Raw genomic sequence first — 14453 nt, 5'->3', positions numbered from 1 at the left:
TATTTGATTTTACATTTCAGTCATAAATAACATAAAAATGCAAACATAAATATATCAATCATAAAGAATACCACAGAAAGACAATGTAAACAAATTTATTTTCATCAAAAACACTTAAAAGTAATGTAGACTATTCATCAAATATGCAGGTTCTGAGCAAGATGCATATGACCCGGTACGGATCAGCGTTGGCGGCCGGTCGTCTGTCTTCCAGATATCCTCGCTTGTCTTCCGACACCTGACGCGGTATGCGGACACTACAGCTGCGATTCGCCACACCTGATACACAATATTGGAATAAAATATTACATTCTTGTTTTATATTTATCCAAAATCATAAAACTTAGCGAAGTAGGTAATATTTTATCGTACGTAAGTGAATATTCTCTCGGGCAGTGACGCCATAGATAATTTAAATTAGAAATTAATAAACCGTAAGGAGAGTTACAACAAAACACTCATTGATTCTCACTTTACTTATTAATTTATGACACTTCGTAAATGTTTTCTGTACTTTTTCTATTAAAAACAAATTTTCAATGTATTCTGGCGTGACCGTCGGGAAAGTTTTAATGTCAAGGTATTTAAGTTTAAATAATTAGAAAAGAATAAAGTCAACACCAAGTTCCAACGTTACTTTAAACCAACAAAGCAGACATTCATAATCAATTTATAAAGGGTTTGTTGTGACATTTGTGGAGTCAGAAAAAGTCTTTTCATAAAATCTATTTTTATGTAGTTCAGATATTTATATTTCTTTTTCAACGTTTTAAAACCAACAAGTTTGAATTTCACTTAAATTAGTATGAGGATTAAAACAGAAACTGCGGGAATAAGTATCAGCTTAAAATTTAAACACTTGAACGAGACTACCGGCTGTCTAATTTCGCTGCTGCTGCTGACTTACTACGAGTGAACGTATTTCAACGTGTGCATTATTCATTGCAATGCCAATTTACATATAAAAGACGTGAAATAAATATGTGTATATCATAAGCATTTTAAATATTTTGCCACCTATACACATTTAGCACAAATTCCACAAACTAAAATTTAATTTCTTCAAACTAGGTCATCTTTAGAATTTATGAATATAATACACTTTCATCGCTTGGCCTCAGCGACGTATGTGTGATGACTGATGACTAATGATGTTACTTCAAAGTGCGAGTTCATTAGTACAGAAATCATGATAAAACGTCCATTTTCAGTTGAATGTAAAATGCCTAGCAAAATCTGGTTTAATGCCGACTTTAGTTACTTCCGTTGCAATACTTACGTTCTATTCAAATCGTCGGTGCGCACAGATTTTCTGTGTAAAACACGTTCGCCTAACGTTCAATATTAACGGAATGCCTTATAAGTACACAACATACAAAACTTGAACTGAATGGGCATCAACAATATACTTTTACCGTTTGCCGTCATGCCAGTCTATTTACAGATACCTTGACCATTGTAAGTAATGCAGTACCTACATCTAAGACTCTCTCAAAAAACGTTTCTAGTACGATTTTTTGGTATTCACAAAAAATCATAAAAGATACTTGTATTGATATATACTTGGATACCTAATAAAATTATAAAGTACCAACCTCAACCTACGTGACATCATAATGCAACATTGTCATTCCGAATGCATGTGTCAATAAGATAACAACACTTAATACATCTGCGAACCGCCCTCATGAGCTTACACAGACAAAAACAACATGCATCATCCGCTCATAGCATTCATTAAATGGCTCAGCATAATATTGATCATCGTAATACACACGATGTCGCATCAAGTTTGCATATTAGACGTAACAGGAACAAAACAGGATCATATCACTCACCGACTGATATACGTAAGCCACAAACCGATAAGTCGATTTATATTCGGATGTTATGCGCTTATCGGAAACGTGCTATTCGAGTGTTATTGTATCCGAGTGCGGATAAACAGTATCCGAGCATCTTGTTGCAATATTTGAAAATCCCACGCGTATAAATATCACTTGTATACAGTAATTGCTAGTATGAATAATATAACGATTCAAAGAACGAGTTGAATGCTAGTGATTATTAACACATGGATTGCAATATTCCAGATTTATGATATTTGCAGTATTGTTTCTGTGGTTGTAATTACTGATCGTAAATTAATCGCTGATAACTTTTAGCGCAGCAATTGGATATTTATAATAATACGTATTGCACTAAAAAAATTGACAAATGTTCACTTTCCACATATAAAAGTTGCTTCTTACTGTCTGCCGTCCATCAAAACCAATAAACCCGTTCAGATAAACTTTTTTTGGGATTTTCTTCCCTTTTAATATTAAAGGTGCTAAAAAGTATTTACAAGGCTTGGTCGAAAATTTCTTTCGTAATAAGGAACTATTTTCATCACAAATATTTGCTTTTAAGTCAAACACTAACGTCGACATACGTCAGAACGCAATGTCGACCCATTTTAACGTTGTCATATTGCGACGTCACACCACTATGATGTTTGTACCCATTAGAGGTGGAGTTAATACGTAAGAATGAAATGGTTGATAAAGCGGACGCCAAATAGTTATTTATTAAGGCCAAGATATTATTATTTAAAGGCTGGCAACACATCTCTATGCCACCTGAGATATTTATGGAAGGGCATGTTACGTACCATCAGGTAAACCGTATGCTCGTTTGCCCCTATTTCATTTAAAAAAAAAGGTAGTGTTCTGATCCTTGTAATTTCATATCTGACTATAATTTAAACTTATAATTTTGTAATTACCTAAATAAGACATGATAATTTCAAATGAAATATAAGAAACATAAATCCCCTATTCTCATTTCCTGAAGACGACTATGTAGGAAAAACTGCGTCGTAATAAATCCCGTCTGGAAATGACATTTTAGAAGTAGCAAATTTCTTACTTTGTTTCTTCCTGGATGTTTAAATATTTACAACGAGGAAAATGAAACTGAAATTGAATCGTAGCACCTATTATCGGCGAATTTCTCTGTGAAAATAAGTTGACTTTAAATCGCAACAATTTCTTCGTGACAGGAAATTATTCACTCGGATAGCGACCACAGTACTCAAGGTCCCAGTCATTAATAGTCCACGTAAATATATCTCGTTCCGGGGTGATATACGTATATATCACGGGCAATGTGTATTTATTTATTTATTTATAAAGATACACTAAACAGATTACTGACAATGATAATCTAAATTACTTTACAGTGGATCTAATGGCTAGTCAGAATCCAGATAGAAGTGTATACTACTTATTCAAATTGGGTGATACGTACATGTTATTTAGTTTACAAAATAATAGTTATAAATATAAAATATGTTGGCTAAGGTAAGGCAGACGAAGTGGGAGTTGTATCTGACTTGGGTGCTGTGGATATGTACTTTACTGAGCGTCGGAAAGTACCATATTTTGAACTGTGAATATCAAGTGCGGGATGATTTTATAGATAGTTCATTATATAGGCGACACATTTCTATAAGATGATTATAGAAAGATGTATTATTTTTGCATACTTGTAAGTTAAACATCCTCACAGGTAAACGGGGATAATACTTCGTGTTAAAATTTAATAAGCTTAATATGTATGATGAGTCTAATTTATTGCGAAGTAATTTATATAGATGTAATAGATCTTGTTGCCTGCGACGATTTTCGAGTGGAGTTAGATTAAATTTTATTAGTCTGTCACTGTGACTAATGAGTTCTCGACCAAAGCAACTCTTGTAGCTCAGAATCTTAAGACACTTCTTTTGTGTATATTGAAGGCATTCTATATAATGCTAAAACAATGTATAGAACGCCAAGTATACCCAGCCAGACTTATCAGGCCAAAAAACGTTTTTGAACAGACCGGCCTATATTGGATTGCCATCACTTGCCAACCGATACTATTGGAGGCATAATAATTTCTCATCGTCTTTATTGATCACATAATTCTAAGTTTTTCAATGAAGATTTATAATAATCCCGAAACATACATACAGGGGGAAACATGAATTTTATATTGTGTTTTCAAATTTTTTACAACATGAAATTTTTATTTCAGTTTTGCAAAATAAGTAAAAATCAACATAGTACCTTGTAGGCAATGCAATCTCGTTCTTTATGAGATCTCGCGAGACTGGATTCATGGTCTCGCGAGATCGGGATTAAGTCTAAAATTTCGCGAGATTGCATTTCGTAGTACCTAGTAATAGTGTGCCAGCGACACATCACTTATCGGAATAGATGCCATTATACTTACCGTGAAGCCCAGTAGTCAATTTTCAATGGCAATTTAATCGGCAAAGTATACCATAAATACAATAAATGAGTAAATTGATTGTAAATCATATTGAAACGTATTTACCTGCAGTAAAGTCTCGTATGTGCGGCATCCCATTCTTGCCCGTGAGCCGTCGAGCGTTGTCCGCCCCGTTGTTAGCGTCATACTCGTTGATGTGTGCTCCGTGACGGCGAGCCAGCTTATCTATCGCACGCTCGATCACTCTAAACAACAATAGTTACGTTCTAACGTTTCCTAATACATTTTTTGATACTGAAGAATAAGCCAACTTGCATTTAAGCATTGGGTTTTGGAGTATTTTTTTCAATAATTTAACGTCCGAATATTATTTTAATCTGTATAATAACAAATAAAACTGAAAGTGATTTGTTGGTCTGCTGGTATTATTCTAGTTTCGTTTTAGAAGTAAGAGTTGTCGATTAGTTCATAATTGATTTCAATGGTCATTAGAAGCAACAGCAATACAACATCCTATACATAGAATGTGAAAATAATATCATATCATACAGATAAGGCTAGAAACCAGGGCAAGAGAAATATAACCCTTATGTCCGGCGCATATAGTATAGTGGAGCGCAGCGTAGAGAATTTTTTACTGTCAAACTTACATTTAGAGTAGGCTCTAAATGTGCGGGTCAAATTATTATCGACATCATTTTCATTGAAATAATATTCAAAATCAATTAACACAACAATGTAATGTAATTTCTTGTTGAGTTAATGGACTTTGATTATTTTTTCCATGACGACAGTGTTGATAATAGTAAAAAATTATCTGCGCTGCGCTCCGCCATATCTGTGCCGGTGCTTAGATTAAAAATACTCGTAATTCTTGCCGTAAACTCGTAAACTTCTTATCCTTTAACTTTCTTTTCGAATACACAAACACTACGACGTATGTAGTACAATTAAATTCACAACTTAATTGCCAATAAATTGTTTCGTAATTTCCGCTAAAAACGTTTAGAACTACCTCTTCTTTGCGACAGTAAAAATTCAGTTGATGAAAGGTAATTGTGTTTATGACGTCGTAAACACAATTACCTTTCATTAACATATTCCGTAACTTATTGGTTTTGGGAGCAAGGACATTTAAACGAAACGAAATATTCGTAACTCACATCGACTACTTGTCTGAAATTATGTCTTCGATTTAGAAATTAGGGTTAACATAATTATTATATAGGTACAATGCAAACAGTAATACATAAAAAGGTATTACAGTTTAGGAAACATAATGTGAAAGTAATTTACTATAGCCACCTGTACTTCAGTCATCAAGAACCAATACCTTTATACCCTCCGTTTTGGAATATAGGGTACTCATATGAAATTATACTCTAAACTAAAAAGCAATACAAACTATCACGTCCTTTTAACCAACATTAAAATGAAATTATTTTGGAGACGAACTTTTCTTTCGAAAAATAAATAAACTCGGTGACTCAGCGTTCAACAAGCAGTTCGTGATGCTTTGACAGTTCTTGATGTATGACCGCCCGGTGTGTAGCGTAACATTTTTGTAGGGTTATCTCAATACCGCCTACAGGGAGACAATGTGTTACTAATTTCATTCGTGGTTTAAAATGTCATTAAATTACGCATTACACGATTCAAGGGTGGTTTCCATTTATGCGGATACTTAAGTCTCATCGTTACTTGGAGATGATTTGCGCGCGCTTTTTATATACAAATTAACTAGAAAATAATACTACGGCGAATAAGACATAGGCCGAGTAAATGCGCATCCTTAAGCAAATTCGCAAAAAGAAACGACTCATCTCATATTGGAGGTACTTTACAGCAGATAATAAAAAGTTTTTTGATAGATCAATTACAGCTAATATGCTATTCGAGGTATTGAACTTAGGATAATACGCTTTCAAACGAAGTGCGTCGCATATAGCATAAGAAAATTCTAATAGAATATTCCATCCGTATTCGTTTCTAATTAGAGTAATGAATGTTGGCTAGAAATACAATATTAATTAAAAATCTTGAACGCACCCTCTATGCCGTTCTTCAGTATCTGACTAAAATAATGGCATAGAATACGCAATACTCACATTATACCGTCATCTTCCCTCATATCTTTAGATGAGAAATAGACAAATGTCCCGTTTCCGGGCCAATCCGGTACCGGCTGGGGCTCAAACGTAGCTACTGTCCCGTACTCTTCAGCCAAACGAGCCAAAATATACCGAGCCATCCATAGGTCGTCGGCAGCCCTTAGGCCCGGGCTTGGTCCAACCTAATTTGGTATTCAGAAAGGAAATTTAATCAGTCGTGATATACGGAATAATACATTTTATGGAAAATGTTATTTATAGAAAATACGATACTCATGGTTGTATAGAAAATTAAATATACAAGATCATTTCTCAGGTGACGAGTTGGAAATTAAGCTACGGAGAAAATATTGAATAGAACTCATCAAAACAAGTAACAAAAATTGAAATAAACATTAATTTATAACAAGAAAAATATACGTTATAATATCTTTGTGCAAATGATGGTGTACGGATTGTTATCCGTCCACATAAACTTTTTCAATGCTTTGCATACATTGCATACATGTTTATTTCTTCGAACCGAAATATAACGTTAGAAAGTAGGAACATATTAATTTACCTGGAAATTCCATTGAGACGGAGTAGTTCCAGGATTTATACCATTCAATTGGATTCCAGCAAAGAGGCAGCATCTACATAAATTATATCATATAGAGTATACTACAAGGAAGTTTATTGATATAAAGTAGATTTATACTAAACACCCAATAAAAAACAAGTACTATAATGTGTATAGCATACTTTATCGCGGAACATAATACATTTGCACCCAGTATTTTATTACATTTATTGTGTAAGAAGTTTATAGACAATAGCTTTTGGTCGCGACTTCACCCACGTGAATGAGTTTTCCGGGATAAAAGTCCTGCTATATATTTTCCTGAGACAAAAAGTAGCCTATGTCCTTCCCGGGGTCTCAAACTATCTCTATACCAAATTTCATCGAAACTTGTTGGGAAGTTTTGGTGTTTATCTCGTTCAGACAGGTAGATAGATGTGGCGGGGATCTTTGTGTTTTAATATATTTTTTACATCTTTTTACGAGAAACAATGCTGTCATACATGATTGTTGCATAACTTTAACCGTTTAAGCACCGCACGTAACGAAAGCTCTTAAATGGGTTAAATTTTTTCAGTTTGTGCATCATTTTTTATTAAGCGCTGCTCCTATTCCTCTTAGTGTTATGATATATAGGCTTCCTCGATAAATGGGCTATCCAACACATTTTTTTTAATTCGAACTAATACTTCCTGAGATTTGCGCGTTCATACAAACAAACAAACTCATCAACTATATATATTAGTATAAATTTGGTGAAAAGGCCGAGAGACTCAAGGATGTAATAATGTACGCGACAAACACATTTATTTATTCATGACTGAAAACAGCAATTGTTTCTGCTTATGAGCTGCGGAGAAGGGCTGAAATAAACATCCAAAAGCTACAAACGGTCGGATTCAGTCTAAGACAAACGCAATTTGACCTACAGAAATCTTTATAAAGCTCAACGTATATTATTAAAAACAATATTTCACGTTTAATAGCATCTGGAAAAGACATTTGTATTCAATTATTTTCGTACGACAGGCGAATATAAGTAATCGTGAATTTGATCACCCCCATTATATTTCACCTTCATTTGTTTCCGTGCCGACGTGATAGATAACCGTATAGACGGGGCAACCGAGCTAATGAATAATGAAACGTAACACCACAACGCTTAGAGTTCCACGAATAATTTTGTTAATATAACGATACTAGCTTCTAACAAACTACCTACAAACATGCAACATGCCTTATTTTTAAGAATAAATAAATAATACTGAAGGTGTGAAATGATGTTGCGAAGTCTTGTAAATCGCAAAAACTTCCACATAGTTGCAATCGTAGAACCGTGGGTAAAAACTATTAGTTAACATAACTTTAAAGCAATTCTTATTAAATAACCTGTAAAACGCCTCCATGAGGTCCCTTGCGACTATTTTGTTGGCCCCGATAGCGCAGTAGTATGGGCCAGGTGGGGCCGGGAACCCGCCAGCCGGCCACCCCAACGGCCGCCCATCAGTCGTTGTGAGAAAAAACTCTTGATTAAAACCGAACCAAGGGTCTTCAACTTCGCCTTTTTCACATAACATTACGCAGTTCTTTCGATAATTGCTTGCTGTCAAATATAAATGTGTAAAGTTCATGGTTTAAAAAAATATAATTAGTTATCAATATGGTAGGTAGGTACAATTAAATTTAAACTTCATCGATACAGAAGCCTGTATGATGGATGTGGTAGAAGGAATTGAAACCACCAGTGATCGAATTATTAAAATTACGTTTCGTCGTGTACAATTTTCATATACGACGATGGGATCGTAATATGGTATTTCTGTGTATTTCAAACTTTATCAAACTGAATCCATGGTTTACTAGTTCTGTCTTTACAAACCTCCAAATAACTTCACGAACTTTCACTTATTTTAATCATAATATTACTAGGATAAGTAACTATTTAGTAAAATAATTGTAGATCATTTAAACTTCAAATTCCTGATAGTCTTTCATGATAATAACAATTTCCTAACCATTGTTGTCGACTGTCACGTCAAAATAGTTCATAATATTCGTGATACGTGCAATAATCTACAAAGTACAAAGCTATATTACAAGACGTTTCCTACGCGAGTTTGCTGGATTTATATTAAATTTTATATTTTAGTTTGCCTCGGTGGCATACTTCTTTTAGGTATGCGGTACGACACCACTCAGAGGACACGGGTTCGTAACCTGAGTCGAGCACAGTTGTATTGTGTTTTTCTGCCCAGTATCAGAGCGTCTGGGGTTTGGTCCTGATATGGCCATAGGCTCGTCCTCTATCAAATCATGGAACCGACATACAAGCGAAAAGTGGGGCCCTAATTACACCTCGGCCTACCACTTCGGGGATAATGGTATGATGTGTGTTTTGTTTTATAAATACATTATAAATATAATATATATATAATATAATTAAATTGTTTGTCTAAGGATCGTTATAGTAGCGTAAAACAAGCGCATGATGTAATAAACTATTTTCCTTATTACACACCTGGTGAACTAGTAAAAGATTGAATAAATCATACACGCGTGTGAACTCCATAAAACTCCGTTTTGACTCTTTGATATAAAATTCGCAAGTCAAACCATTGAAACATAAAAGTGTTACCCCTTTGGTAATAGTAAATGTAACCAAGAAGTTTCTAAAATGGTTCGCGTTTAACAAAGTAGAAAATCAAAGTAATACTTGGTGAGTCAAAGCTATTTACATTGAACGGACTACGTTTGAGCGGGTATTGACTTGTGCAATTCTCATTTGGATCGGAATTTTCTCGCGCAGACAAGACCGACATTTGCTCTGAAGGTTCAGTCAGAAGCGATCGAACAAGTTAGTTTACTCTTTAACATTATGATAATATAAAGTATACTTTAACTTGCTCCTGTTTCCGTAACAGCTACGGTTCGGTATCGGTAAAAACCTACGCGGAATGAACCCATAGAATGAATGACTAAATATAGATATTTTGGAGATATTCTAAATATATTTAAATAAAATAGTCATTAATTAATGTTGTTTTTTAATGCTTTGTTATTATCTGAGTACGTGAAACAGATGAGAATAATTTCCGATTGAATTTACCAGTACGTCACCGTTAATCAAACGTGGAAATTACCTAACGTAGCATCTGCTGCAGAGATTGTAATACATTAGTTAGAGCTTTATTCGGTTGCCTAGTGTTAATGATGGAAAATAATGTGCCATTACAAGAATAATTACCCCGCTGTCGACACAATGTAGATTTCGACAAATTTCAGTGCCTGTAGAAGACAATAAAGCTCTGATTTAATATTAGATCTCCACAGATCTGTTATTATTGTAATAGCAATATAAAGTACCAAGCGGAGGAATCAATTATTTCCTTTAACATAATATTCTTTGATTTTGTATTTCTTGTTGTCTGTGTAAAATAATTACAACATTATCGTGAAATAACTTTCAAGAAATTAAATTGTGGCGTACGTAGCATTAATACGTTTCCCAAGGGAATTCTGACAATGATTTTTAGATTCCGTATAATATAAAAAAATAATCAATTGTGCGCTGCGTGTCGTACGCATCCGAGCTCTCTGTCACACATGGAGCTTTAGAAGGATTTTAAGATGCGTGTTACTACATCAAGTAGGGGTTTTTGAGATGATTTATTAAAGGTTTTTTCGAGCTTTTATGGTGGAATAAATATATTCCTTTATAGTTTTTTGTTTTAATAACATTTTATACATAGAATTTGGCCTTGTATAGTCAGTTGTCTAGGCTGTGAAAGGATCGCCTATAAGATCCAATATAAAGATGAATCGAACAAGCTATTTTAATAAAAATACCTGTGACAAAATATTCTATTACTCTGTAATCAAGATAAACTGTCAGAACAAGGTCAACTTCAACAGTTTATGCCCAAATTCTACAAGCCAAATTGTCAGTAGTTAAATAACACAGAGCGAAACAAGAGACCAAGTAACTAAATACAGCTTAGGTGAGCACTACAATGGGCAAACTTGGCCACAACATCCATTTTCCTATTCAACAAACTTGCCACCATCAAGACAAAGATTTGATACGAACGACTGACATCGCGCGAGCACGAACGTGCCACGTCCATTAGGCCGGAGCGATCGTCGAGTCTTTTGTAATAGTGAATTCAGGTCGTGCGGTACTCACCCGTGGGCTGGTAGTTGTGCTGGTACGTATCAGCGAGCACCAGTATGTGGCTGCCGCGTCTAAACGGATCGTGGTAAATCACTTGCGGGAAGATAAACGTGTCGGAATTGTCGGCATTAGCTTGCGATGTGTTGCTGCCGTCAAAGTACCAAATCGGCAAGTCTGAAACGTAACGCGCAATAAAACGGTTTAATTAACATCTAAACCGTACAAGACGATAAACACAAATGTTCTGACGATTTCATACGAAATGGTGTCGAAATGCTTGATGATTAAAGTCTTTTGTGTAGTTATTTCACTGTGTCGAAATTTTAAGGGATATAATCTACTTTTAATCAGGTAGATATGATTAGAATATTTAGGATAGTTGTACAGTCGTACGGCGTATAGCAATTAGACTATGAAATGTATATATGTTTTTAATAAATGATGTTTTATAAAACATATTGTTTTCACATTTTACATTTCATACTGTTTTCTATGCTTAATCATTGTCTGATGTGGTGTCACTGCGACACACTTTTTTAAAGATATTAAAAGAAAGGATTTATATTTATTTTTGCCCTAGACCAGATCTGGGATTTTAAAACAAGGCCACCCGGACCACAGACCACTGTTGTTATATCAAGGACTAAAAACCGTACTAAAATAATATCTCTTATCATTACACAGTCTCATAATCACGCTTGTTGCTAGTGCGTTTATGCCAAGATCGCCTAATAAACATAATACATGGTTTACCAATCTGCCGCCAGCATAATCAATCCTATTTGATATGGACTTAAGTTGGGATAAACTGTACAACTGGATACTGATATACTAATTGCAATGGCCACCCTTGCACCAAATATGGTCCGGAGCGGTTACGTCAATTAGGTTTAAGAGAAATGTTTACAAAAATTATATTCGAAATTTAACAAATTTATAATGATTTATTAGTGAACAATTAATTGATTCGTCGAAATTAATAATTAAATGCTGCATAAATATTACTATAATATTAATATCTATTGTTTCAATAATTTATTTATCTTGGGGACCAATTAATCAATTATCAAAATTCATTTATTATTTTATAGACATATCAAAGCTATCATTATATTACCACAATTTTCTTGCGTTAAATTGATTAAATTTAATTACCTTTAAATCAGTAGCGTAGGGTCCATATCACTTGATTCCTGCCGGCATTCCTTTCTTAATTTACGTAAAATCTAATTATCATTAGAATGTTTCGCGGACCGCGTTATTCATGTATTATATGTTGTGTCGGATTCCCTTTTAAAAGATTTCACCCTTCGCCACTGATTGGCTTAGATTTAATTACCTTTGTGGCTCTTCGGCACGAAATCGAAAGTCCTATCTTTCGAACGCAAGTTGATCCCGCTTCCATCCACCCACACATAACTGGCAAGTATAGAATCGCATGGGACCTCAAGGTCCTCATACTTTCGCATCGCAGCCTTATTCAGGGCAACCGGAGTGGAATTCATTGTTAAACCTAAAATTACACGCTACGAGAATCACAGTTCATCGCATTTCATTAGCATAAAGAACATGTTACTGAACCGTCTAACAAGTGATGTTTTAAACTTTGATATTTAAACACAAATTTGATCATCAATAACATTTGAATAGAAATTCTCACAGAGTAATAGTAATACATATTCTTAATGTCCAATAGTTTTAAATTCGGATATGGAAGCTCCGGTTAAAAAGCAGTCCATGAACAAACCGGTTATCAAGATCTAGGAATGTACTTTTTCCTCGTTCCGCCTTCCAATATAGCAAATAAACTCGGATATAAAGACGTAATCCCCAATCTGAACTACTTAATCGAAATTAATGGCCAAGGATAATCATCATGGAGTAGAAAGCCTCATTAATTTCGGTAATTGTATACAAATTAAGTGGTGTAAATCCATTTCTTATAATACAAACTCTTTTCGCCCTTTTCTATATCAGACGTTTATTGATAACGGCTGTAAACAATGCGTTAACAACGCAGTAGAGCTGACCATAATAATATTGAGTTTATTCAAAAATTGCGGTAAATAAATTAAATTTTAGACAGTAAATGATTTACATATCATGTTTTTTATTATTTTTGCAAGAGCCTATATTGGCGTAAAAAGCTTGATTAGAGTAAAACCTAAGTCAGTATAAAAGTAATGTACTCTACACAAAGTACAAGGCATACTCAATGTTGCCAAACATATTTCACGTAATGACAATTATCAAATCATTGTAGACAGGGAGACAGACTCACTTTATGTTTATGATATTACTATGGATAAGTATTGATAGCTTTAAAAAATATAAATATGAAGATGTAAAGTCACAATTTCATTTATGTATTCTAACTTTGAAATCTAGCGAAAACTGCGCGGCTTCAGATGGCCAATTGAGAATCCGTTTACGGTCAACAAAACTTTCAGATAAAATATAATATTTACTTACCTTCAGGCTTATACGATGGAAGTTCACACATAACTTAATTGCGTTGTAAACAAAATAGACCTGCAACACATTTTTCTGTGTTTAATTTGTGAAATTGCTGATTATTTTCTACTGTTTACAAGTTAAAACAGATTATGGTACCTATCCCAAACTACAGACATAGCTTAGTTAGAGTACCCCTAGTAAATACTTTATTTTTGTTTTTAGATTTTTTTTGTTAAACCGCTTTTTGTAACTGTAAATAACATTATGTAATTTTTCAATAAAACTTATTATTATTATAATTTATGAGACCGGCAAGTCATCGTTTTTAGAACACGCCCCCTTTAACAAATAAAAACAATTATTTCATTTGGAAAAGTCTACTGCCTGCCCAGTAGAACCAGGATTGTCAAATTGGTTAACCTTATGATACCATGAAGAACTTACATCCTTATATCACAAAAGTCCCTATGCGATATAGAGCAGGCGCAGTTTCCAAGATTGACAAGATTTAATTCGGAACTCTTGGATTTAACGGTGGAATTTTGTGAGGCAGAGGTACTTCTGAACAAGTCCACGCATAAATACTGTTTCCCTAATATGTATATCTTCAATGTGACTTAATAACTAGAACATTATAATTAAATGATTTTATAAAAGTTTACTTACTCAATTGTTAATAAATCAAACTTATAATTTTTCATTAATTTTGTAATTTTCCTGTGTCAAAATGGCAAAAATTGTGACATATTTTGTTACATCCTCTTAAAAAAAAAAATACAGAATAAAAAAGTATCGCCCACAAAAGAGGTGATAGTTCTGTTCTGCTAAACAATTCTTGAAACACATGATATACAAAATTCAGGAATTAATAAATTATGTTGTTCATTTCCGA

At 34.1% G+C, this 14453-nt stretch overlaps 1 protein-coding gene across 1 annotated transcript; it reads right to left on the bottom strand.

The window, feature by feature from the left end:
• Window positions 1-79: 79 nt before the first annotated feature.
• LOC115444685 (glutamine synthetase 2 cytoplasmic) lies at window positions 80-14447 on the bottom strand. The gene is made up of 9 exons (XM_030170555.2): window positions 14228-14447; window positions 13577-13636; window positions 12444-12617; window positions 11117-11278; window positions 8323-8536; window positions 6934-7006; window positions 6369-6553; window positions 4366-4505; window positions 80-279 (listed from the first exon to the last, which is right to left on the bottom strand). Exons 2-9 carry the CDS (start codon window positions 13605-13607, stop codon window positions 131-133), a joined length of 1128 nt encoding a protein of 375 aa, XP_030026415.1. The 5' UTR covers window positions 13608-13636; window positions 14228-14447; the 3' UTR covers window positions 80-130.
• Between the last annotated feature and the right edge of the window lie 6 nt (window positions 14448-14453).

Source organism: Manduca sexta, chromosome 26, assembly GCF_014839805.1.
Source record: "Manduca sexta isolate Smith_Timp_Sample1 chromosome 26, JHU_Msex_v1.0, whole genome shotgun sequence".
NCBI lineage: Eukaryota > Metazoa > Arthropoda > Insecta > Lepidoptera > Sphingidae > Manduca > Manduca sexta.
This window is presented reverse-complemented; position numbering and strand designations above follow the sequence as displayed.

Bases quoted from the DNA above. Each gene is read 5' to 3' on its own strand.
- LOC115444685 (XM_030170555.2), bottom strand. From the start codon at position 13,607: ATGTGTGAACTTCCATCGTATAAGCCTGAAG. The intron at 6,554-6,933 runs GTAAATTAATAT...ATACCAAATTAG, and splicing joins CGTCTCAATGGAATTTCCAG to GTTGGACCAAGCCCGGGCCT. The intron at 4,506-6,368 runs GTGAGTATTGCG...ATTGTTGTTTAG, and splicing joins AGGGAAGATGACGGTATAAT to AGTGATCGAGCGTGCGATAG.